Below are 26919 nucleotides of genomic sequence, written 5' to 3'. Positions count from 1 at the left end.
TTTGCATATTGAAAACACTGCCACCCGTTGGATGGTGCCCTGAAGGCCCCGCTAGACTTGCAGACATGGCTGTAAGTACACTGACGGAGTCGTCATAGTTCATCCCTGGTTTCATCCCTCCTCCTGAGTAGATGTGTCCAGGACTGCTCCCAAACAGCAATGAGAGAAAAGCAACCTTTCTTCCTCCAAATGCTGTCCTGATACAGTAGTTCAATGGCTCCCTCTCCCTCTCTCTGAATTACTGGGTTTGTTTATTGATTGATTCATTCATTCATTGATTCAATGATGCTTCATCCTGAGGAATAATTGATCTGAAAGAACACAGAAAAATGCCTTCCCAGTGTATCCAGGCCTTCCTATTTTTAACATGGCATATTATTAATTGGGATAATGAGGTTAGCAATTTGATCATTTATGCTAATTCTCTCAGTGCCAAAATATCTCTCATTATACCGTTCGAGAGAAATGTGAAATTGTTCATTCGGCTCCCATTGTCTGCTCTGGATGTGTCGGGTGTGGCTCCTTTCCGTCAACGGTTTGCGGTCCAGTCCCTCCTGTGGCCGGAATCGCAGAGGCAAGACTTCCAAGCAAAAAGTCAAAATAAGAAAAGGAATGATCTCTCAAAACAGCTCCAAAGTTTCACTGTGGCTGAATACACTGCACGTACATCCCATTTCCTCACGATAATCATAGCAAGCTTTTTTCCCCCAAGAGTTCAATACTCCATTGTGTTTCTGCACAAATGGTTGAAGAGTTTTTGAATTTTTGGTTAAATTCCTCTAGCTGCGCAGCAGGAGTGCGGGGCAGGGGGATTCGCAGAGCAAAATAGCTTCAAGTTCCTCAAAGTAGTCCCCTTTTCTCATTAACTGGCACTTGCAGTCTCAGTAACTCGCTCTGAGACATTAGTAGAAGAAAGAATAAAAGGTTCCACTACTTACAACTGAACAGCAAACATGACCGCTTTCCAACAACAGACTTTGACAAATTCAAGAGAGAGAGAAAGCTCCCAGCAGAGAGGCGGGCCTGCTTTTGAAATCAGAGTCAAGAGGGAAGGATTGGTTATTATTGGGCAGATTGACAGTTACCCCAGCCAAAACGACTCAAGTCAGCATGCAAGGCTGCAAACATCCTGCTAGCATAGCAACACGACATGGCACAGTTTCACAAGTGCTGTCATTGCCACAACCAGAGGGCAGTTTTTGTTTGTGGATATCACAAATTTTGCAACCACTACCTGTGCTTAAGTAGCACAGCTCTGGACTACAGCAACAAATTCGTTCTCAGAGAAGCTTGGCCCTGAGAAAATGGCTGAACGATCATGCTCACAAGTCCCTGTCGCCATAAGGAAATACGGCAGTGTCTCCAGAAAAGAGGGAAAAAGGGGATGGTGGAGCATATGCAAGGTTGCTGAACTAATAGCTACCTTAGTTGGTAATTATCTCACCCATCCCTTCCTCCTCCTCCTCCTCCTCGTGAGTGAATGAGCGGCACATGTTAAGTAAACAGAGAAGGAAGAACGGGGCGGAGGAGGGAGCCGAAACACATTTCCTTCCTGGACCCTGGAGGTAATTACTGCATGCCCTGAAGCATGAGATTTGATTACGGCTCCTGGCCTGTCAAGACCCAAAAATCCCATTAAAAAGTGTGGGGAGGGGGAAAGAGAGATGGAACCGAGACAAGGCAGTGAGAAGCTACCTTAAAAATCCTTTCACTACCCTTTGAACGTGCGCAGGGAGAGCTGGGTTGGCGCCAGTTAGGTTTTGAGGAGAAGATGGCATCCGAGGAGGGTAAACGGAGGTGAACTCCTCCTTCCTGTTGGAAACCAGTGCCTTGTAGAGGAAGATCTGTTTCCCCAAAAAAGAGACGGATGCCCACCTACTTCTCAGGCAGCTCCACCAGGCCGACATGTCCTTCATGATCGTCTCAGGACTGCAGAGAAAGAAAGGACCCTCGGGAGCATCGGATCCGTCCCATGTCAGAGAAGCCCACAGTGGGACGCCGGCAGCCAGGCAGCTAAGCCGCCGAGATGTCCAGCAGTCTAAGAAAAGAAGAGGCGCGCCAATCTCTTATGGATGGACCAACTCCAAGGAGCCCATACAAATCCATGGCTTTCTGGCCTGGCACAATCAGGAGCAGCCAAAGCACAAGAACCGAGCATTTCCTTCACATACAGAAGATGCCACGTTGAATCCATGGCGCCCGTAAACATGGAATGGAGACCCAGTGATGGGAGAGAACTCCACTAGACCACCTCGAATGAGCTGAACTGCAAGGAGAACAAACCTCTCCATTCTGAAGGAAATCAACCCTGAGTGCTCGCTGGAAGGACAGATCCTGAAGCTGAGGCTCCAGTACTTTGGCCATCTCATGAGAAGAGAAGACTCCCTGGAAAAGCCCCTGATGTTGGGAAAATGTGAAGGCAAGAGGAAAAGGGGATGACAGAGGATGAGATGGCTGGACAGGGTCATCGAAGCGACCAGCATGAATATGACCCAACTCCAGGAGGCAGTGGAAGACTGGAGGGCCTGGGGTGCTCTGGTCCATGGGGTCACAAAGAGTAGGACAAGACTCAGCACATACGCTGGAGTTCCGGTTGATCCGGGAGATCATCTGGCGCATGCACAGCAGGGGGTGACCCCCCGGGCTCCTGGAAGGCTGCACGGCCACCATTTGGGCGATGATGGAGGAGGACAAGGAGGCGGGACCAGAAAGAGGTGGGGGGAGGGGTTCAGGGGGGGGAGGGGCAGGGGAAATGGGGTGAGGGGGGGAAATAGGCGAAACAGAACGAGAGGAGCAAAAATTGTTTAGAAAGTTCATCAGTTTGGTTCATTTTGCTTTGTCGGTTTTGACAAACCTGAACCGACTCAACCCAACAAACCAGCGAACCCTCACTCCGGAATAGACAGTCATGTGCTAGGTCTCATTAACAACAAACCAAGAGCTGTTTCCTATGGTTCTTTGGCCCCTACCTTCCTTCCTGTGTTCTTCTTGTATCCTTACTTACATTTATAACCGAAATGGCAAATTAACTGTGCTTGGATCAACCAGTTCCAGAGTTCCTCAATATCCAGGTATCTTCCCAGATGCCAAGTGTTCCATAACACACCAAGAAGCCTTTGATTCCCAAATGTCCAAAAATATAGGGCAATCCTCCCTTGTTTCCAGTGTGGTCTCAGCCAGGCTTCGCATCATCTCTCTGCAACCCTTTCCCCTTTCCCTCTGGCTGGGAGAGGTTCCAGAAACGGCAATCCAAACAAAAATGTCCGCTTTCCGAGCTCTGAGATCAAGTGTGAAGTTCAGGATTTCACACTGGGTGGCACGTTTCTCTGGTGTTACTCTAATGAACATTGGGTGTCATCTGCGCGTTTTCCTTTAAGCTCAAGAGGGTGTTAGTTAATTTAGGTGGGAGGAGGTGTCCCTCTCCCCCCCCCCCGTCCCCTTGTCTCTGGCTGTCCTGTTGAGGCTTCTGCAATCAATACGCCTGCGCCATTGACTTCTCCCTGGCTCTGTGGCTGTTTGTACGGTTTTATCTTCATTACACTGTTATTTGTTTTAAGTTTTCCTGTAAACGATTATGTTTCATTTTCTCCATTGCCACAAGCCATTCATCAAAAAGGCAGCAAAGAAAAATGCAGGCAGCTCCTTTCTGAAGCCAAGACACTCTTGTGAATGGAAAACTCAAGCGGCCACCTCGGCCGGCCTCGCACGGAGGCTTGAATGGCATTGCCTTTCACAGCCTTGCCAGGTTGGAGGGAGCGCTGGGCCAGGTACCCCGAGGAGCAGGCTGGCCACGCCGTGGCCACCCGGTTGTCTTGGCCAGCCCATCCATAAGCCCATGTCACCTGTTCCCCAGCACCCAGTAGAGGCAGGAGGTGACACACCGCTCTTGAGGACCCCAATCAACATGGATTTATCCAAGCAGAAGCCATCTTCGCCACGGCCGTTGCGCCACCTTGCATCCTGCAGTCCGGAATCCCATCGTTTAACTACGCAGATGATGAAATCCTGTTGCCCATGTACACAAAAGTCCTCACTTTTGGAAGTGAATCACCCTAAGTTAAGCAATCTCTGTAGGCATTATCCGTTGAACCCTGAGCCACGCACAACTTGATAGCCAACAAAGAGTGTCTTAGATTAGATTAGGCATCCTTCAGTCTGGAGAGACTATATGGTCACGTGCTCTAAATAGAGGACCCGGAACAGCATCAAGTGTGGCTGAGAAGGCCAAGAGTGACCATCCCTTCCACACTGTGGCACAGTGTCTTGGAGGTGTGTTAACTGGTGGCAATTTACTTCCTTGTGCCCAAGTGCCTCCAGCCATTGTTTCAAGAAGTATATCCTTATATTGCTCCTGAATCTGTCACCATTCAGCTTCACTGCATTACCTCCGGAAGTTCTAGTATTATATCAGAGAGGCAGAATTTTATTGTCACCCATCCATCCACAGGTTTCCCACCGTGACGGTGACTGGAAGTCCCAGGGAAGGACTCTCCAAACCTCGCCCTCTGTTACTCAACAATGGCATCTGGCCCAGCTTCGCAAACACCAACCCCAGTTGGGCACAGCAGGACTGACACCTCCCTGAACACGGAGCATCCTTTCAAGCTTATGGAAAATTCCCCCAAAGGGACATTGTTCCGTCCAAGATCTCATTGGGATCTCAACCGTGGGCTCACACCACTTCTGCCCAATCAGCTCAGGTGGTTCCTTTACAGATCTCAACATACCCGGGGGGGGGGGGGTGGAGAAAGGAAGTTTCAAAGGAAGGTGACAAAGACAGAGATAGCTGAAGTGGGCTATGTTCACAAATTCTGAATTACATCAATTCTTAGTAAACCAATCCTTAGAAATCCATCCTCCAAGGCAGTAGGCCCTGTCATTTTTGCAAAATTTGTTCCAACTTTCTTAAACCACACCCAATTTTTAAAAAGATGAATTTTTTTATCTCTCTCTCTTTCTATTTCTCTTACTTACAGCTACAGAATACCTCGGCCGCTCACAGGGTGGAGAGAATTATTTACAGTTTCTTTTCCCTGCATCTATCACCACGCTAGTGTGACAAACAGCAAAAAAAAAAAAAAAAAAAATGTATCTGAGATATGAAGAGAGGCGATTGCCAAGGCTGGCATGAAATGCCTTCTCTTGCAGAGATGCATTCCTTCTGAGGGCCCTTGGCTGGGCTGGGCGCCTTGCTATAAGGATCCATTTGCGCAGAGGAAAGAGACGGGGAAAGACAAACCACACACCCTTTTAAGCATCCCTGCTACACAAACTCCAGCTAAGTAGGATATCACCATAGAAACGTAGCAGGGGTGATGGCTTCTCCATGGGCGACAGCAAAGGGAACATCTGATTCAATAGACCGAGGATGGGGCAATCCATTATGCAGGCTAACACACACACACACACACACACACACACACATCGTGGGAAGCTGAGGAGAGTAAAATTTCTTTCCCGTTTCCCATCGAACATTTTAATGCAATTCAGCCTGCTTCTTGGCCTAATCTGCAGTCCAGAAAAGCTTCTGACAAATGACGTTTATGAATGTTTTGAGGTGCCACAAGAGCCTTTGTTGGCTTTCTTGCAACAGGAAAAGCACACTGACCGTCTCCCCATTTCTACCCTCCTAGCAAATCTGCTGGCGAGGCTAGCAGTGAGTTGGTGGTGCAGTCCGGCGATAGCTGGAGAGTCAACCCTCCTTGTTTTAAAGCAAGGAATAAGAAAGGAGTGGGGATGGAGAGGGCAAGACAAATGGATTTTGACCCTTTAGGAGTGCACTCCTGCCTCGAAAAGCCAACAATAAAGGACTACAAAAGATGCAAGCAACGCTTTCCTCCAGCCGTGGGCTAGGCGCAGGGGTTCCCAAGCTTAGGATCACCAGACACTGAGGTCAGGGATTCCAAGGAAATGTAGGCTAATAGCATACGAGGGTCCAGGCTTGGCAACAGTTGCCTTAATAGGCACAGGTCAATCATCCCAGAGAGCAGCTGAAGAGAGATGCTATAGGATCCCTCCAGAAAGACAAACAAGTGGGTCATAGATCCAATCAAGCCTGAACTATCTCGGGAAGGAAAGAATCTGAAACAAGAGGCGGTCCTACTTTGGGCACATCCTGAGAAGGCAGGATTCTCTGGAAGAGACAATAATGCTAGCAAAAGTAGAAGGCAGCAGGAAAAGAGGAAGACCCAATACAAGATGGACTGACTCCCTCAAGGAACCTGAGTTGACTATCAAGGACTCTGGAGATCACTCATTCATGGAGTCACCCTAAGTCAGAAGTGACTTGATGGCCCATCGTCACCACCACCCCTGAAGCTCATCCCGTTCAAAGGTTAAGTTCTTCATTTTGGTGAGTTCTATTTTGTACAAAACCACTCACAGACTGAAAAACAAAACACCCTGTCCTGTTGCAGGGTGGGGAAAAGAAGGACCGATAAATTATGTTGTTTCATTTTCAAGCAGCCTCCAAATGTATTAACATTTTATGCCAAAATTGGGGAACAACCGAAGTGCCTTTAAAGGTGAACTGAAACAACAGAGGGGAAGAAGAGGCCGATTTCCCCTCTTCCAGAGGCACTCCATAATGGATGGATTCCGCCAGCTCTGGCAGATTTTCAGAGATTTGCATCTTCCTTTCCATTCATTCCCCCCCCCCCAAAAAAAGAAAACTGCTCAAACAAGTCTAGAAGAGGTTGCATTGGGGGGGTTTCCTCGGTGCTCTCAGGCTTAAGCAGGCAAGTCAGCCGCACTAAGTCTGACCGCTGTTCTAGGCACTCAGGCAGCACTCCACCGGAACATGCTAAGTGCGCCTGAAGAGGTCTGATTTTGGGAAGCTAAGCTAGGTGAGGCCTGGCTAGTATTTAGGTTTTAGCCTTCCCCACCACGATACACAGGCTGTGGAGGCCACTGGCCCCGACATCAGTGGGGCACTATATCCACTTTGTTTCAGTCTGAACTTTAAGAAGCTCTTCTTGGTGCTGAAATGCGTTTCAGCAAAGACTTTGTATTTGTGGATCAGCCGAGGTTGAAGATGCTTCTCATTATTTATTAAACTGCCCTTTGGACAAGACCTCAGCAGTCAATTTTCTGGTTGTATCCTTAGATCTCCACGTGACAGACCACCCTTGGCTCAGCTATCTATACTGCTTGATACAACCACTATCAATCAAGTCATATAATGAGCTTGGGTAGAAAAGGAGATACGTGCCAAGCCTCAAACGTCTTAAGGAACAAGGGTGGCTGTGTCACTTTATGCATCCATAGAACCATGACTGCATTTATGTGTAACTCTATGGAGTCAGTGTCCTATATGTTTTGTGTTGCTACTAGGTCTATTGTGATGACCTATGGTTTTAAGCAATAAAGTTTGTTCAGATAATTTGAGGAAATGGATCAGCACCAGGGACAGCTGCTATACATTTCAAGCTAAAACACGGTGAAGGTGGATGCCCCACGGACCTCAGAGCTGCCAGCCTCTCCTGCGTATGGGATACTCAGCCTTGAACCTGATGCATGCAAACCAGATGTTCAAACACTCACTGGCAGTCAACATCCCCTCCAAGCTGCACAGCCGTAGCCAGCGCAGTCACCCGTTTGGATCAGGCCCTTGCCCAGCACTGGAGGAACATTTGAGGGAACGTTTGCTGGGAGCTGTTGGTAAGACCCAAGGCTGTGGATGCAGCCACGGCAGGAGTGAGTGCTCCATACACAGAGATAGCCAGGAAAGGCTGGAAAGCGTTTACATTCACACACACCTATATTGGCAAGGAAACAGGTAGGAACAGGGTGGCCCGACATTCCCTGAGGATTCTGTGGGACAGTGTCCCATCTGCCCTCATGCACAAACTGAGCTGCTTCCACCGAATTATGCCCCAAACACTCAAGGAGGATCTATAATATAAATCTTGGCAGATTCCTGGACTTCAGAGGCAACTGACAGTGGCGTTATCATGAGCAACGGTGTCCTAAGGCTAGCCAAAGGGGGATGTTGCTTCTCCTTCACCCTGGCTCTCTTTTTCACACTCTGGCCACCTCTGCACCCTTGCCATGCTGTGGCAATCACATTAAAGATGGCCTGAACTGTAGAAGGCACGCCTAACAAGAAGGTTAAATTCAGTGCTGGGATGTTCTGCCTTTTATTACCATCGTAAGCATTCCTGGAAGTTACATGGATCAGACACTCGGCAGGTAGGTAGGTAGGTAGGTAGGTAGGTAGGTAGGTAGGTAGGTAGGTAGGTAGGTAGGTAGGTAGGTAGGAAGGTAGGAAGGAAGGAAGGAAGGAAGGAAGGAAGGAAGGAAGGAAGGAAGGAAGGAAGGAAGGAAGGAAGGAAGGAAGGAAGGAAAAGCAGGCAGGCAGGCAAAGCTTTAAATAAAATGGTCTTTGCCAGGCACTTTCAAACATGAACAAGGAAGGGTTTAGCAGTCAGAATCTCCACAGTCAGGACTCCACCAGAGAAATAGGTTTCTCCTGCATCTCGACCAAAATGAGATTCGCAGCAGTGGGAATCCAACACCTTTTGGTGAGGGTGTGTTCATCACAGCAGTTCCCCTAACCACTCCCCAAAGGAAAGGCCAACATTTCAAGCAGCCACACCAGTCCACTTTATCTTAAATCCAACCAACCTGCCAAAAAGGTTTTTGCTAAAGCTAATGGGTCTTAATTGCCCCTTCAAGACCAAACTACCCCAAATAACTTTGCACTGAAACAACTGACGATAACAATATTGCTCCCAAAGAAATCCAACTCATTCTAGCCCAGATGCTACGAGGATTTAATCTACACTCAGAGGGACAGGAAAATGAGTGGTGAGTCAAAGAAAACCTAGTAATCTCTGTTCATCAAAAAGTCTCGGGGGCTGCCGGGTGGTGAATCTTTGGCAGTCCAGATGTTTGGGCGACCTCCCTCGGAACCCCCAGGGTGTGGTTGCCAATGACAAAGGACTGTGGGGTTGTCATTCAAAGGATCTGGAATACCACGGTCTTGCCTTTCCTACACCGCGGAGAACAGACCGTCCTGATCGTTTTCCAAGATTACCAGGGACACCGGCTGGAGTCAGAACCTTGGGTTTATTGTCATTTTGTTATAAATTTGTTACAAGATTGTTATAAATTTTTCTTGAACTTGTTATGTTTTATGTTGTAAACCGCCTAGAGTGGTCAAAATGGCTAGATAGGCGGGGTATAAATACAATTAATAATAATAATAATAATAATAATAATAATAATAATAATAATAATAATAATAATAATAATAATAATAATAATAATAATAATAATAATAATAATAATAATAATAATAATAATAATTTTAAAAGAAGCTGGGATTTACAGGACAACCATTTCTGCACTTCGTGCCACACATCCTTTGTTCAGGCTGAATCAAGGTGAAGCACGGCCCCGGCTCCTGGCACCCCAACCTTGTAACATATGAAGAAAAAAATTGAAGAAAATAGTTCTTTATACTGATATGACAAAAACCAAAGGGAGAAACAGTCCGCACTGGGGCCATGAACTTGCTTCACTGCTGTACTTTCTCTACCCTTCTCTACTTGGATATTGATTGATTGATTGATTGATTGATTGATTGATTGATTGATTGATTGATTGATTGATTGATTGATTGATTGATTGATTGATTGATTGATTGATTGATTGGCCAACACTGAGAAGAGACAGCCACCACAACCACAACCACCACAATACAGAGACCTGGTAATCGAAACATCTCGCTTGGGGATGAAACACACTTCCGTAGTCCCTGTCGTCATTGGGGCTTTGGGAACAATATTGAGAAATTTCACACAATACTATAAGCAGTGGCAGATCTTAGCAATCACACCACCATCAGAGCTACGAAAAATGGCAATATTAGGAACAGCAGAGATACTGCTCCAAATAGAGTAGTCCGAGAATGAGCTGGAATTTTCAACATGTATACATTTTATTTATTTGATTTATTTATTTGATTTATTTATTTGATTTATGCCCCGCCTATCTGGACTACCAGTCCACTCTAGGCGGCTTCCAATACAAAATCGGACAATAAAACACAGGCAAGTACATGCTAATTCAGTAAAAGGTACAATAAAATATTACAAAAATAAAGTAAGAGAAAGAAAAAGTAAAGAAGAAAAAATTAATAAATTAAGAGCTGGCTGGAGGGAAGGCCTGAATAAACAACCATGTTTTTAATTGGGTTTTAAAGATGCCCAGCGTAGGGACGCGTGAATCTACGGAGGGAGATTGTTCCAGAGGTGAGGAGCCACCACTGAGAAGGCCCAGTTTTGTGTCTTCTCCTTCCGGGCCTCTCTCAGCGTCAGGCTCCTCAGCCTCACCTCCTGACTCGCGCAGGTGATCCGGGTAGACCTTGGTGGAAGCAGGCGTTCCGCCAAATATCGAGGTCCTAAACTGTTTAGGGCCTTATAAGTAAGCATTAAAACTTTGAAGTTGACACGGAAACAGATGGGCAGCCAATGCAATGCAGCCAGCGTTGGAGAGATGTGTTGATATTTTCTCAGTCCTGTAAGGAGCCTGGCCGCCGCATTCTGCGCCACCTGAAGTTTCCGTGTCAGCCTCAAAGGCAGCCCCACGTAGAGCGCGTTACAGTGATCTAATCTTGAGATTACGAGCGCATGCACCAAGGTAGTGAGCGCCCCCATGTCAAGATAGGGTCGCAGCCGGGCAATCCGCCAAAGATGGAAAAATGCGGTGTGGACTACCGACGCCACCTGTGTTTCCATGGTGAGCGTCGGGTCCAAATGTATGCCCAGGCTGTGGACCCCACTCTTCGCGGCCAGGACGACCCCCCCCCAAACATGAGAGAGTCACTCAAGCCGCCTACCACGGGGCCACCCACCCTCAGAACTTCCGTCTCGTCCGGGTTCAGCCTCAGTCCGTTCTCCTGCATCCATTGCAGTACGGCCCCCAGGCAGCGCTGAAGGGACAGGACGGCATCACCTGCAGTTGGTGAAAAGGAGATGTAGAGCTGGGTGTCATCGGCATATTGATGACACGAAGCCCCACATCCCCTAATGACTCCACCCAGCGGCCTCATATAGATGTTAAACAGCATTGGGGAGATAATTGACCCCTGTGGAACCCCACAGTTGAGACTCCACAGGGCCGAGACACTCTCCCCAAGCTGTACTCTCTGGGGACGGTCCTCCAAGAAGGAACGGAGCCAGGCCAGAGCCCGGCCTCCTATTCCTAACTCAGAGAGCCTCCCCAGGAGGATACCGTGGTCAACGGTATCAAAGGCCGCCGAAATGTCGAGGAGGACCAGCAGAAACATTTTGCCCCTGTCGGCCTCCCTCAATAAGTCATCATACAGGGCGACCAATGCCGTCTCTGTACCATGGCGCGGCCTGAAGCCCGACTGAAACGGATCCAGGGCATCTGTTTCATCCAAGTGGGCTTGGAGCCGATCGGCCACCACCCTCTCGACCACTTTGCTCATGAAAGGAACATTGGCAACGGGCCTATAATTGCCAATTTCGTCCACCGCCAAACTAGGTTTCTTTCTTATGGGCCTAATGAGTGTCTCCTTGAGGGCAGAGGGAAACCTGCCCTCAAGGAAAGACCCATTTATTATTGCTGTGGCCCATTCTGTTGTTATTGGCCTGGCTGCTTTGATTAGCCAGGCTGGGCAAGGGTCCAAGGAGGAGGAGGAGGCCCAACAGCGACCAAGCACCCTGGCCACAGAATCAGGTGTTACAGGCTGAAAGGAGTCGAAAGTCACCGGGCAAGACGGAGCCCTGGACATCTCTGCTCAGCTCACTGTGTTTAAAAAAGGAGAGAGCTCCCAGCGGATGGCCTCCACTTTAGATTTTAAAAAGGCTGCGAACTGGTCAGGTGAAAAACTAGGGGGAGGCCTATCACCTGAACCAGTTCCGGATAGGTCGCGCACTATACGGAATAACTCCGCCTGCTGGTTGGACGCTTCACTTATCCAGTTAGCGAAGAATGATCGACATGCAGCCTTTACCTTATTCAGGTAAAGGTTAGTTGCGACCTTAACAGCTATCCAATTATGATCCGTCGGGTTCTTCCTCCATCTACGCTCTAGCCTTCTCCTTATTCGCTTCATTGCTCGAAGCTCCTGGTTAAACCAGGGCGCCGGGCGAGTTCTGCGCCGGAGAGAGCGTTTAGACGCGATCGTTTCTATGGCCCTGGTGGCAGCCATGGACCAGCTATCCACCACAGTGTCAACAGGAGCGCTAGCCAGGTCAGCTGTAACACCTCTCATGGCGTCCTGGAATCCAACTGGATCCAGTAGCCTTCGAGGGTGGACCATGACAGTAGGTCCCTGCTCCCTGCGAGGTGGGAGAGCCATTGTGAGGTTACATTTTACCAGATGGTGATCTGACCATGGCAAGGGGACTGACACGAGGTCAGTCACCATCAGAGCACACTCGCTCCAATTGGTGGAAAAAATTGGTGGAAAAAAACATTACTGAAACAGCAACGTCTACGCTGGCTCGGGCATGTCGTGAGAATGGCTGATGCTCGGATTCCAAAGGATCTCCTGTACGGAGAATTAGTGCAGAGATATCACCCCAGAAGGGAGACCACAGCTGCAATACAAGGACATCTGCAAGTGGGATCTGAAGGCCTTAGGAATGGACTTCAACAGCTGGGAAACCCTGACCTCTGAGCGTTCAGCCTGGAAGCAGGTGGTGCATAATCCTGTAATGGTGATTTTCAGAAAGCCAATGAGATCATGTGTTCGACTGGGACTTGGAACGCTCCCCCCCCCCAAAGCCCCTTCCCTGCTGCCAACCTCACTGGCTTGCTTTGGAGCAGTCACACTCTCCCAGCTTGCTTGCATTCCCAGTCAAGTGCACGGCCACTAGGCTGGTACACAATGAGGAGTCCAGACCGGGAATTGTCACTTTGCAGCAATTTGCTGCTGTGTGTTTTACTCTTTCCCTTCTGTCGGTAGGGCTTTTGGCCCTTATCTGCAACAAGCTCTAGAAGTTATCGCCGCCAAGAGCAATTGTTTTTTTTTTTTAACAATCAGTGGCTTTTAATTACCCCTTCAAGACGAAAACACCCAAAAGGATTCTCCGTGGGAACAGGAATAACTCATGGCAAGATATATTACTGATGGGCAAACCCATTCCCAGGCACTGGAAGGACTGCAACACAGCCCAGAGGGAACAAGGAAGCCTAAGAAAGTTCACAGGCGGTATCCGATGACCGTATGAGTTCACTCCCCCCCCCCTTTTAAGACAGTTGGCGTCCATTGCCATTTGGCCTCTGTCGCCTTCCATTTACTTGCTATGCCCTCTACATGCAATCTCCAGCTCTGCTGATGGGGAGACCGCCATCACTCTCGGTGCCTCTGCTCTAAGTTACCCTCTCCTGCCCCCCCCCACAACAGAGAGTAGGAAGCTGACTAACCTCAGCCAGATCTCTGGCTCCTGGAGACGGAGACCATCTCTGGTGCCCAGCAAACAGAAATCTGATGCTTTTGAACACCCTTTGTCTTCAACGAGCCTGTTCTACTTGGAAGTAACTACTGATGGCCCTAACAGGGTTTGTAAGGTAAGTGAGGTATTTAAGGAATGGCTTTACCAGTTCTGTACATCCCGCCCCCCCGGGAGTTTCCATGGCTGAGCGGGGATTCAAACCCTGGCCTCCAGAAGCCTAGTCTGCCAGTCTATCCACTACACCTCACTAGGACTGGCTAAACACCTGCCCAACATTTCAGACAGCTTCTGAAAATGGGAGGTAGGAAAAGCTGTAGAAAAGCCTGCAACGTGATTTATAAAATATGTGAGACAGAAAAAAATGCCACAAGAAGGGGAATGCCTTTTTTCCTAGCATTATGTACAAGTAAGATATGCACTTCCTTCAAAGCTCCACACCAGAGCCACCAAACTTGCCAATGAAATCCATGCTGGGATGATCAGTCACAAAACAAAAGCAAGGTAATTAGCCAGGGATGGAATGAGGCCAGCTTGCGTTACAATAAACAGACACCTTTTACTTCTGGCTTCTGCTGCTAATGATATAATAAGTGAGCTTCTAATGACATGCTAAATGTGCCCTCTCGTTTTTTTTTTTTTTGTGCTTGAGCCAGATGGAGTAATGGAATAAAAAGATGTCTTCCTAAATTCACATGCCCACAATCGCAGCACCCTCCATAAAACAACCCAGGAGCCGGCCGACACCGCCACTTGTCAGCTAAGTAGCCTGGCACAGCTGATTTTCTCTTTTCCCTGTATGCTAATTGCACAGAAATCTGGGAAACCGGCGCCTTGATTAATGAGCTTGTCTGGTGCTACCAGCCCCATTAAGGACCCTACTGGTGAGAAGTGGCTGCTGCTCGCCCGGGTCATTTTATTTTATTTTATTTTATTTTGTTCTCCCCCAGGCAGCCAAACTGCAGAGTTTGCAGACAACACTCTGCAATGATGTCACGCAGGTGAAATGGCAACGGAGCTTATTCTTCTTGCTCTAAATTAAAAGAAAGGAGAACGAAAGAACTGCTAGCCAGGATAGGTACGCCGAAGCCAGCAGGGGAGACTTTGCGGGCGGAAAAAAAGGCTTCTGTCACATTGGTTCTCTCTTGTGGCAAGAGAAGCCGTTTTTCTCTCCTTCAGCCTGAGCTGCATAAAGACCATTTTGTTCATCCCCTCTCCCGGTTTTATCAAATCTACTAATAGAACCAACACTGGCTGGAGAGCTCAGTGGTTTTAGCTCACCGGCTGGGGAGCCAGAGGTTGGGAGTTTGAGTCCCCCACTGGGTCTCCTGATTTTAAAAGGGGGGGGGGAGAGAGAGCCAGCCTGTGTATCCTTGGGCCGGCTGCACGGTGGCCCCAGGGCTACCTCTAGAGGAAGGGGAAACCACTTCTGAGTACTTTCTACCTGGAAAAGCCTGAAAAGGCTCACCATAAGTCAGAATTGACTTCATGGCACATAGTGATGATGGTGGTGGTGATTTCATTATTATTGTTTTTGTTTTGTTTAGTCGTTCAGTCGTGTCCGACTCTTCATGACCCCATGGACCAGAGCACGCCAGGCCCTCCTGTCTTCCACCGCCTCCCAGAGTTGTGTCAAATTCATGTTGGTCGCTTCAATGACCCTGTCCAACCATCTCATCCTCTGTCGTCCCCCATTATTATTACTATTACTATTACTGCCAACACAAATATTTTGATTGTCAGAGTTCTCTGGGCACCAGAGACACACTTGCGAGACTGAAGGAGAGCCAAAGACGGGAAAGGGAAGAGAAGGCAGGGAGGGGAGAGGATAAAAGCCACTCCCCAGCCTCGGTTGTTTTGCCTCGGCTGGCTAGAGCTCAGAGGGCTGCAGGCCAACCAACAGCAAAGTCACAGTGGGGTGGGATTCTGATCATCACCTTGTGCCTACAGCATCCTTGCAAACTGTTGGGGGGGGCACCCGTTTGCTGAACAGCACCCGAAGGGCCACGCTTTGCCCCGCCCCGGCTGGCAACCTGCTCCGCAGGACCAACAGGAGGGCCAGGCTCCCACGAAGCCCAAGGTCAAGACGGCAGCCGCTTCCATGGTGTGCCCAGAACGAAGCCTAGCGTGGTTGGTGGATCGTACTGCAAGGCTGGTGTGATGGGAAACCCAAGCTTGCTGATATTTCACCCCAAGCTCTGTTGGCTGGGGTTCCTCAGCTAGAATGAAGAAAGAAAGGGGACCTGTCGCTGAAAACCTCAGGGAGGCCCAGCCATCCAGGCGAGTGGAAGCATCTCCCTTTGCAAGCTAGAACCTCCCTCCACAAATCTGGAGGAGGTGGCAAAATGGCAAGGCCACCCGCCAAGGCTCCCGCCCTCCTCCCCCATAAGAGATCTCGCCCACCCCCAGCAAGAGGAAGACGTGAGCCTTTTCCCCCACCCCCACCCCGCCCAATGCTTTTTTGCACAAACTGAACAAAATGTCTCCAGTGTCTTTATTTTCTTGAGAAGCTGAATGCAGAGGGGAAAAAACAAGCAGAAATGGAGAAGTTCATTGCTTCTAAAGTCACAAACAACCCTTCTAATGCTTACATTTATTTTTATTCTTTAAATTATGTGAGAAGGCACTGGTTATTGCAGGATACATTTTTGCACATTTCTAGTCTCAAATGCGCACATTCTTTCTTCAAAACTGATAGAAATATTTTTTAAAAATTGCTATCATGTGCCAAGCAGTATTTTTTTTATAAAAAAAATATTTATCACACAAGAATGGACCGGGTCACAAATTACATCTTTCCTAGAACCCAAATGCAGTTTAAATATATATAGTTAGAGGAAAATTAATCTGCTATGGGAGAGAAGTCTATTTCTCTGCCTTGCTGTTATTAATCACCAAATTAATCTCCCTGAAAGTAAACAAGATTGTGGCAACAAGCATCTTCATTCTGCAAACCCAAGCAAGTTACACTAAAACAAGCACCTTTTTGACTAGAAACTATTAGCTCCGGTGCTTGTTGTGGGTTTTTTTGGCTCTTTGGCCATGTTCTGAAGGTTGTGTACATTAAGTACACAAATACTAAAAAGGATCAAGTTAGCTCCAGTTTAGCTCAATATGATATTAACCGTGGTGGATGAAACCAGAACTCTGGATTATTTTTTTAATTAACATCCCAATATCTGAATTAAAAGAAGTACCAATCCTCCTACTGCAACAGCCAGCAAAAAATGTTGTAAAGTTAACGTAGATGTGTAAGATGGGATGCTAGGGGGGGAAAATCCCATTTCAGAATAGATTCAGGAGTCAAGTAGCCATCAGAGAGAGAGGAAGAGGTAATACATTTTAAAAGTTCCCTTTGCTGCTTTAAGACCAGAAACTTGAGAAGCAACTGAGTTTTGCAATTCCCCGGCTTGAAATCATGAATCTTGGTGACTCATGAAATTTCTCTTGAACAAGGCAAGGTGTACAGCCCTCGTGATTCTTTTATGATTTGGATCGTCCCCTGAGCCAGAGAAGAGTTCAGCTCTTCCCCCCACCCCCCGCCGGGAAATACAGCGACTTTGTTTTTTCAGGGTTGGAAAAAATCGCTCCAGGCGTGGGTACCTATTTTACAGGCACGATCGAAAGTGCTGCTGGTCCTGGTCCCCCAAACTCGGTTCAGCACTTTGGAGAGCTCCTTCACAGCTTGCGCTGGGAAGCAGAGTGGATTCACGGCCCCCACGGGAGCCACCAACCGCATTCAGCTTCTCTCCCGACCACCCACTTCTGAATCTAGGGCATGCCCAAACCGTTCGGCTGCTGGGGTAAAGAATAAGATGACTTCCTGACATGTATGAACAGCTCTGCCCATACTCCCCACAATTACCATTCATGAAAGGTAAAAGAGGGGTATACCATCCATCCATCCTTCCATCCTTCCTTCCTTCTTTCCTTCCTTCTTTCCTTCCTTCAGTAAGTACACAAATATTAAAAAGGATCAAACATATGCCACTCTAAAAGACAGTAAACAAAAGCCACACCAAGAAGGCACTCGAAGCAATAAGGCACAACCATCTATATTAAGCCCCACCCTTAAAGAGCCAGTCTTTAAGGGAAAGCCTGTCTGTCTTTGCTTCCTTGTGGAAGGACATCAAAGATGGAGCCTCAGCCTGGCTTCCAGTGGGACGGAGTTCCAAAGTCTGGGAGCAGCACCAGCAGCAGCAGAGAAGGCCCTCTGCCATGTCCCCACCAAGAGCACCTGTGGGGATGATGGAACCGAGAGAAGGGCCTCCCCTGGTGATCTTAAGACCCGGGCAGGCTCCTAAGGGGAGAGATGCTCCGTGAAACCCCTCGGGCCCAAGCCGTCGAGGGCTCTATAGGCTCCGACCAGCCCCTCCGAAATGTGCCCCGAACCAGATCAGTAGCCAGTGGAGCTGCTCAAACAGGTGTGTGTGTGTGTGTGATCCATGTCCGACCCCAGTTAGCAATCTGGCTCCTGCTGAAATTTCCAGACACTTCCCAGAGGCAGCCCACATAGAGCATGTTACAGTAATTAGTACTGGTCTTAACAATCTCTTGGCTAATCTCAGATTCTTCTCCGTGGCGCAGCATACTCATGTACATAGCACAAGGCTGGGCCTTTATTATATACATTTGTATTGTTGGTTGGTTCATATTCTACTACTTTTGTGCAACAACAGAGCAACTGGCTGCACTTTTTTTGCTATGAGTGAGTCGTGGGTCTCCCCAATTCAGCACTCAAACCACCACCCAAGACTGGTTCATGAACACCCTGCTTCTCAACTCATGCTCACTCTGTATATATATTAAAGCTGTGGTTTCATCCAGAAGTTGAGTAACCTTGGAAGCCATTCAGGCAGGATGGCATTCAAAGTGAGGCCGAGAAATGGATGGGAAGAAATGAGCCCTAAGAGCTACCTGCATTAAATGCTATCTCAGCAGCAGACTTAACTACTATAGATCATTTTGCCATTTTTATTGCTCACAGCTGGAGAAGCTGGGGAAAAATTGGTTTAATGCCACCCTGCCTTCCAAAGGCAACCAAAACTGAATGCATCTTACCAGCAGAGCAGAAAACAAAACGAATCATGTCCCCTCAAAGCATTATCCAACTTCTCCAGCCCATTCCCTAATTGACCTCTTTCTAACCTAGTCTCCTAGGCAAGAATTCTCCCCAGAAAGGAAGTACTGTATTAGCAAAATGAGACCGCTGAACGTAAGGACTTCCACAAAACTGTTTCCTTTCTTGAAATAATCTCAGAGAATTATAATGATACTAATAATAATCTTAGATCCTTGAGAAAGGATATTCAGGAGAGGTGGGAAAGAAGGTGGGAAGGATGGAGCTGCCGAGGCCACACACAAGGTTTTAATTTTAATTCCAGTTTTTATTTTGTTAGAAACAACAACTGCAGCGTTGGAAGGGACCCTCGGGGTCATCAAGTCCAACCTCAGTCAAGGAGGCCCGGTGGGGGAACCGAACTCCCATTCCCAACCTTTGGTTCTGCAGCCAGAGACCTGAACCGCTAAGCAGTCCATCCAACTAATAACCAGAACTGCAGAGCTGGAAGGGACCCTTGGGGTCATCAAGTCCAGCCCCCGACAAGGAGCAGCCAGAGACCTAAATAAAGCGCTGAGAGACCCGTCAGTTCAGAGAGGCCCTCTACAGAGAAGAGGCTTCCCATCTGCCTGAGAGGTGAAATGAGGAAGGACATAAAAGATGCTACCTGACAAAAGGCCCACAATTCTGCAGAGCACGTTAGTGACAGATTTAGCAAACTGCTGATTTGATCTTCAGCCGAATCAAGAAATTCCTCCCAGCTGTGACATGGAAGATTCTGTCAAGGCAGAAACAGAGGAGACGCTAGCTTCACAATTAGAAGCTGCACTCCCTTATAAGTTAAAGATCATTGGTTTTTTCTCTATTGTTTTTTCTTTTCTTTTTCCAGCTATAAATCAATGTGCTTTTGTGGCTGTTCATGAAAATATCAGCAAAGACATCCATTGCAAGTTGATTATGTGACCTCTGCAGCTCCCCACTGCCCCCCCCAAAAAAAACTGGTTTTGGAAAAATAATGTCTTATCATCTTTTAGCTCGGAAGTTACCCTATCATCTGTTTCTGCCCCTTAACTTCACTTCCACCCATATTTAAATATCTTAAACCTCAAGTTCTTTCCATTTACTCTGAAAATACTGAGTAATTCCTCAAAAAAAAATCAAACTGAAATGAAATTATACATTTGTACCGCCAAATTAAAGCGGTGCAGCCCTTCCCAGCATTGAGAGGATTGTGTTGTACTTTCCTACTATGCATGTAATGCCAGACAACCCCTCAACATTTAAAAAAGAAAAGGGGGGGAGGGTGTCAACACCAATCCAGCATCATCAACACAGGTCTTCAAAATCAGATGAGGTGAGTAATCTCGATTAGCAAATTTGTTACTTTCACCCACATTCAAATATTTTTGATTTCACGTTTTCCCAGCATATTTGTGAAGACATTTGAAAACTCCAGGATGCTGTCAGTAGAAGAAATTGGCTGAAATTATCACTCCGTCTTGGTTCATGATTATCATCACGTGCACAAATACTAGCACCGGATCTTTTGGAAGGGCGCGTGGGATAAGCCCCCTGCTTGGACTCTTGGGTCGAAATGGCAGCCTCTAAAGCAGCCGGCAACCTCTTCCCTGCAGCGGGCCTCTGTGAAGAAATGTCACCGAGGAGATGCAAAGCCTTTTCCTGCTGCCTGCCTGGCGGGAAGCTCCTGTACAAGACAGGTTCAATACCATCCAGCTAGGATCGCCAGCAAAGTCAGAAGCCAGCGACATGAGCTGTCATGTACCTCAAAAGGATGCTCGTGTCTGATGACAACGACAAGGCACCTTTATTACAGATGTCTAATCAAAACTGCTATTGCGCAATTATATCCCGAAGATCAAACAGCACTTGAGACTAGAGGCAAGGAGAAGCTGGCAAGGCAAGTGCCCATGTCGCGCGGGGGACATTGTGCCTTTACGTCCAATCCCCTCCATACACACAGACACACAAGAGTGACAGCGCTCGGAAAAGAACATGCTACACAATCTGGACTCAACCACCAGTAGGACCAACAAGAAGAATTAACGTCATCCAAAGGAGGGAGAAGGAAACAAGCCCCCCCCCCCGGCCTGCCCAGTTTCTGGTTCTCCTCTTTCTTCTTTTCCCCCCATTTCCAGCAGCCCTTCTTCAGAGGCCATACAGCCTCTTTGGGGGGGGGGGGCTGGCACCTTCGAAGGAGGCCACCAACTGCAGACAGTTCTTCACACACCACCTTCCAAGGACCCCTTCTCCACAAGGCACAAAAAAGTCCCTGGTAGATCAACATTTCAACCAGACAACTACATTTCCACGTGGCCCTGGGTGACATGTCCAGGCAAGCACAGTGGGGAAAATCTGGGAGCAGGGGGGGGGACGTGGCCCTGGCGTCACATGCAAGCCACACCTCTCTTGTACCCCACCCATGAGCCTCTCTCCCCACCCAACCCACCATCAAAATCATATACACCGAAGATTCAAAGAGTTGCGACTGAGCTTTTTAAACGTTTGCTGAAGGGTTCCAGTCTTCTGTGACCCCAAAATTCCTGCTGCAGAGATTTGCCCAAAGTTTTAGAGTACCCGGGGAAGAGCAATAAAAGGAAATGGGATTAATGATTCTGACGGAAGAAAGGAGAGTCCAGTAGGCATAGGCCAAAGCGTATAGGCTGGCATGAACGAAAGGCAGGAAACTTTGAAACACACTCCGTTTTTAAATATGCACCAGATAGCTAAAGGAAAATACAGTTAAAATCCCATTCTGAAAACCCATCTCCAAAGGACGCTTTTTCGGGTGGCAGAAGGACATCAGGGGTGCAAGCCAACCTTGTGTTCTTCGAAAGGAAGTCCCAGCATTTTGGAGAAAGCACAACCTCTTTCATGCAGTCACTTTGCCTCACTGATCGAATTTTACAAGAGATGCAATGGGTAACTTCACATGATTTTTCACAAACACACACTTCCAGAAGCCCAAAGTGCCAACAAGCAGGCATTATAAAACTCATTACTCATTTCTTTCTCCTCAAAAAAACCAAACACGTTTTCTATTACTCCAGCTATCAAAACTCTGGAATGCTTTCTTTAATTTTCAAATGTCCTCTTTTATTCGGTTCCAGCTAGAAAAACACACATTGATACAGATAAGCAGGAGGTAGAGTTCGATTCACAATAAAGCCAAAACGATTTAAGAGAAAACCAAGAACACCTTATTCAGAACGGATTTACTCGCATGCATAAGTACACTGATGATTTTCTAACCAGCTTTCCGTGATCTCGTGCCCCTTTGCTCTCTGCAAAACATCACACCAGCCTTTTCTACCCATTGTTTAATGTTCTCTTTTTCTAAAAACGTATCTTGCATTAAAACCATTCTGTGGTTTTTCAAAAGAAAGCTTTTGTGGAATAAAAACAAAAAAGAAAAAACTTGCCATCCATTGTTCGCCAAAAGGAGAGGGAGAAAGGGGCCCATAAGCCCTTTCTGAACAAAATAGGCTAAAAAGTCTCCACCACAGCTTTTCCTTTTACGCATACTGTACGTGTCTTTCAATGCAGCTTTGCTCTAAGTCCTTAACCACCTGCCCTCTCCTTCACCTCTCTGATAAGAATAAGCATACTAACAGAGGCACTGAACTCTCCTCCGATTTATTAAAGACACACAGGGACTGAGAGAGGCCACGAGCACAGGGCCACGGGGGGGGGGGGGGAAGAAGAAAAAGTTACTTACCCAGTAAGGACGACAACAAAATCCATCACGTTCCAGCCGTTTCGAAGATAAGAGCCTTTGTGGAAAACAAACCCCAGCGCCATGATTTTTATGCCAGCTTCAAAGCAAAATATTCCAATGAAATACGGTTCAGTATCATCCTGAAAAAGAAGAAGGTTCAACATTGTCATCTGTCGGCTGCCGTTCCGGACTGGACATCCTTTCAGGGAGGTTTGCCCCAAAGGACATACCGTTCAGGATCAAAGGAGAATTCAGTTCGTAAAAGCAGAGTTTGGCTTTGCAACCACTGTTCAGAAATAAGCAGCTAAAAGAAAGTCAAATCCCAACTTGGGGGGGGGTGAGGGGGTGGAACAGCATTAAAACAAAATGGCATATACAATAACGTCAAAGTTGGAAGGAATAGAAAATGTAAAACTTCCTAACTGTTAGAGCAGTATGACAGTGGAAGCCACGACCTCATGGTGAGCACTCCAGCACTGGAGAAAATTGGACCACCCTCCGTCAGACCTGCTTTGACTTGGATCCTGAGCAGGGGGCTGGACTTGATGGCCTTAGAGGGCCCCCATCCAGCTCTACGATTCTATCGATGTGCTAGGAGAGGTTTCTTCACATAGAGAGAGAGAGCTAGCCACCTAAATATCATAAAGGGGTTTGATGGGGCAGAACCCACCACAAACCAAGTCCCCCCCATGGAGGGGGGCCAAAGCTCAAGGAAGCCCCTCCCTCCGTCCCTTTGGGTAAACAGATGGGGCACCTTGCCCGGAAGGCGGAATCCTGGAACACACCTGCAGGCCGCCTCTTGTCTAAGGAAAGGTCTACTCACAAGCAGCCTTCGACTCAGAAGGAGTCTGGTTCTGCCGGTGGGTCGTTCTTTGGCTAATGGACCTTGTCTCACAAGCTACACCTGCAGAAGTGCCCTCTTTTACACATCTGTTAGAGACCCAGAACCACTTTCTTTTTTTCAAAGTGGTCGCCCCACCTGCATCCCCAGCTTCCAACAAATGACGGGGAAATTCAGACGGATGAGTTATACTGAATCAGAGCATCGGGTAAGGTAGGCAATGTTTTTGGCTCTGACTGGCAGACGCAGGTCTCTGGGGTTTGGGGCAGAATTCTTTCCTAGCTCTACCCGGAGATCTCTGTGGTCATCCTTCTAGGTCTTCACCAGGAACAACTCTTGGTTAGCTTCCCAAATCGACAAGATATTGGGTGCGTTCGGGGTGACACAGAGCCACGTCGCCCACATACTGGGTTGAGCTCAGAAATGACCCCGATATGTATCCTTTTTTTTCCGGGTCTCGGGAGGGTGAATTAACAGCACCCACCAAGCCGTGGTGTTACAGTTCTACGCAGAATATCTTGGTGCTGGAAAGCAACTTAAGGTTCCACAAAATCTTTAGCATTCATTGTAACCCATTCCCTAACTGCGCTCTCTCCAAGATACTGCCCTGATAAAAATGAAGGTGTGTGCCAGAAAAAGAAAAGAATAGAAAGACCTGCTTTTTAACAGAGGTTAATGTGAGTGGCTCATGCATGGCTGAAGGGAGAACCTGCGGTTAGGCCAAAAAAAAAACAAAAAACCTCGAGATCCATTAGCTGAGTGAAAAAGCTGTCATGTTAAATAAGGCAGAGATCCGCTGTGCGCGGCCGCCATGTCAGAAGCATCTGCAAAAACTGGGCAAGTGAAGTCTGAGCATGACAAGCCACGCATCCCCAGCAAACGAGAAACCATCTGCGGAAATTAGCTCCCCCGGGGGGCCATGTGCTCCTTTCTCCTCATACTGGCGCGGAGCGGAGCAGGCAGACGCAGGTGGGGCGTCACCTGCAGGGTGACACACGGGCGCCGGCTTAAGAGAGGCAGCCTGTTGACAGGGGAGCCGGGGAGCAGAAAAGAGGACCCTGGCTGGCATGGCCGTCTCTCTGCACTGACTTCAAGACTGGTGGCAAATATTTATACTCTACCCAGCCGTTTGCCGAAGGAGGCTTACGATATTAAAACCAGAGATACAAAAACTTGGAAGAGCGGAAGGGAAAGGCAGCCACCCCCCCCTTCTCCAGTGGTGGGATTCAGCAGGTTCGCACCAGTTCTACAGATCCGGTAGCTAATGTATTATTGGTTCTGCAGAACCGTTTGTTGGCCTGCTGAATCCCACCACTTGCCCTTCTCCTTAGGCAGCCAGGGACTGAGAAAAAGCCTTACTGAAGAGAAGAGTCTTATATACTCAGAAGAAAAGCTGGAAATGGTTTTTAAGCAGCATCGAGACTATGGAACTCTCTCCCACTGGAAGCCCAGCTGGGGACCCCCCTCTTGACTGTCCTTCTGCAACTGAACCAAGACCTGTCTCTTCAGACAGGCCTTCCCATCTTGACTGAGGATTTTTAGCCTTGTTGCTCTGAACATGTTTTGGTGTCGGTTTTGTTTACCCTTTTTAGGGTGGTATTTGTCTGATGCTTTTTAAATAACTGCTTTCATCTTCTACATATCTTTTAATGGGTCCTTTTTAAGGAGAAGGTGGGGGGAATACTTTAAATGAAAAAACACATAAGCATATTCTGGAGTCCCTCACTGGAGTGGAAAAGTCTATGACCAAGAGACCTGTGTAGCTGCAAAGTTGGACGGCCCAGGCGTCCAGTGTGTGGAGAGGCAATGTTGAAACCCCCACTCTTCCCTTTTGTGCTTCACAATCATAAACATCAAATGTGGACCAAGCAGCTGTTTCCCTCGAGGACCTGTTTGGAGGGGAGCAGGTCCTTCAACAAAACTCTGGTGACAGATTTTACTTTCTTGGGCTCCATGATCACTGCAGAGGGCGACAGCAGCCATGAAATTAAAAGACTCCTGCTTCTTGGGAGGAAAGCGATGACAAACCTAGACAGCACCTTAAAAAGCAGAGACGTCACCTTGCCGACAAAGGTCCGCATATGGTTTTTCCTGTTGTGATGTATGGAAGTGAGAGCTGGACCATAAAGAAGGCTGACTGCCGAAGAACGGATGCTTTTGAATTGTGGTGCTGGAGGAGGCTCTTGAGAGTCCCCTGGACTGCAAGGAGAACAAACCTATCCGTTCTGAAGGAAATCAACCCTGGGTGCTCACTGGAAGGACAGATCCTGAAGCTGAGGCTCCAATACTTTGGCCATCTCATGAGAAGAGAAGACTCCCTGGAAAAGACCCTGATGTTGGGAAAGTGTGAAGGCAAGAGGAGAAGGGGACGACGGAGGAGGAGATGGATGGACAGTGTCACCAAAGTGAATTTGACAACATAAATTTGACCAAACTCCAGGAGACAATGGAAGACAGGAGGGCCTGGCGTGCTCTGATCCGTGGGGTCACAAAGAGTTGGACATGACTAAACGACTAAACAACAACAAAAGGTCCTTCAGCGTGGCAGCCCTTCTGAGGCAAGAGCGGAGGATGGAGCACCCTAGGCCCAAGTAGCGAGTGCGGAAGCCAACGAGGACGGCGGCCGCTGGCAGTAGAAACGCCAAACAGGCAGAGCCACACGCTTGGGTTGGCCTCAGCAGCTGTGATACACCAGGCCTTTTTGCACCTCTTGAGACTTGCTGAGAGACGCAACACACCTCATGAATTTGCACATCCGGGAGAAATTTTAAGAGCATTCCAGAGTAACAGAGTGTGCAGAAAAGAAGACACATCCTTGTAAATGGGAATGACTAACATGTCATTCACACAATTTTTTAAAAATGCACACAAACACTTTTCAAGCCAGGTGGGGGAAACAGCACAAATGAGGTAAAATTGCCAAAAGTAAAACATTTTTAATTATAATATAATTAAAATAGAAAAGTCTGTCTTTAAGGTGCCACATTTTTGTGTCTCTTTTTTTCCCTTTGGATTTTGCCAGATAGGCTTGCACAATCTAACACAGCTAAATCTTCCAAAACTACAAAGGTGCAAAACTAGTAAACCCATTCAGGGGGGAAAATGGCTTCCAATTCGTGCAAAAATGGGAAAGCAGGAAAGAAAACATGGAAGTCTTCTGACCTGATTACCAAACAAGAACGGGGAGAAGATGCGTGTAGAATGTGAAGAAAAGCAGCAACATGGGAAGCGAAAGATTTCCACCACAATCCAAAAGGCCAAATGTCAAACTCCCTCCGCACGGGACCAGTTTGGACCTTTGCGCTGAGTGAGCTCTGACCATCCTGCCACCACGAGCATCGTGGGCATGACAGGAAAAAAAGAGGTGACAGAAGAGGAGGAAGGAAGCCGTTGCCCTCTCCAACCCATTCCAGCTGATGCCAGGGCTCCCTGGTACAATGCAAAAACATTTCTACTTGTGCTATACTCCCTCACCCGCAGTACACCCGTATGCTCCTGACCTGGCCATCTGTGAAGGACAGCGTAAAGCTCCATGAGCCAAACACCATGGAAGAAGAAGGAAGATAAGCTTCCCCTGGCTCTTCTGTCCAGTGGTGCAGACTGGGCTTGGAGCAGGAGATCCCAACCTGGGGTCCCCAGGTGTGTTCTTGGACTGCAACTCCCGGGAATTCTGGCCAACACAGCTTGTGGTGGAGGCTGCTGGGAGTGTTAGTCCAGGAACATCTGGCAGGAGGGGAAGTGCCCAGGCTTAAGGCTCTACGAGATGAAAGGGCATACACAGAACTCTTCAGCAGCAGCAGCACTCAAGGGGGTGGGGGAGCACTGGAGGTGGAAGAACCGCAAGAGAAAGCAG

General features: G+C 47.8%; 1 protein-coding gene across 1 annotated transcript in view; it reads right to left on the bottom strand.

Annotated features, from left to right (window-relative positions):
- Positions 1–26919, bottom strand: part of CACNA1B (calcium voltage-gated channel subunit alpha1 B) — a 239660-nt gene that overhangs the window by 196912 nt on the left and 15829 nt on the right. Inside the window, 1 exon segment of the mRNA XM_078382858.1 lies at positions 22226–22365. Coding sequence (XP_078238984.1) covers positions 22226–22365 — 140 coding nt within the window.

Source organism: Pogona vitticeps, chromosome ZW-PAR, assembly GCF_051106095.1.
Source record: "Pogona vitticeps strain Pit_001003342236 chromosome ZW-PAR, PviZW2.1, whole genome shotgun sequence".
Taxonomy (NCBI): domain Eukaryota; kingdom Metazoa; phylum Chordata; class Lepidosauria; order Squamata; family Agamidae; genus Pogona; species Pogona vitticeps.
The sequence above is the reverse complement of the archived record's forward strand: the minus strand, read 5'-3'. Positions and strand labels throughout refer to the sequence as shown.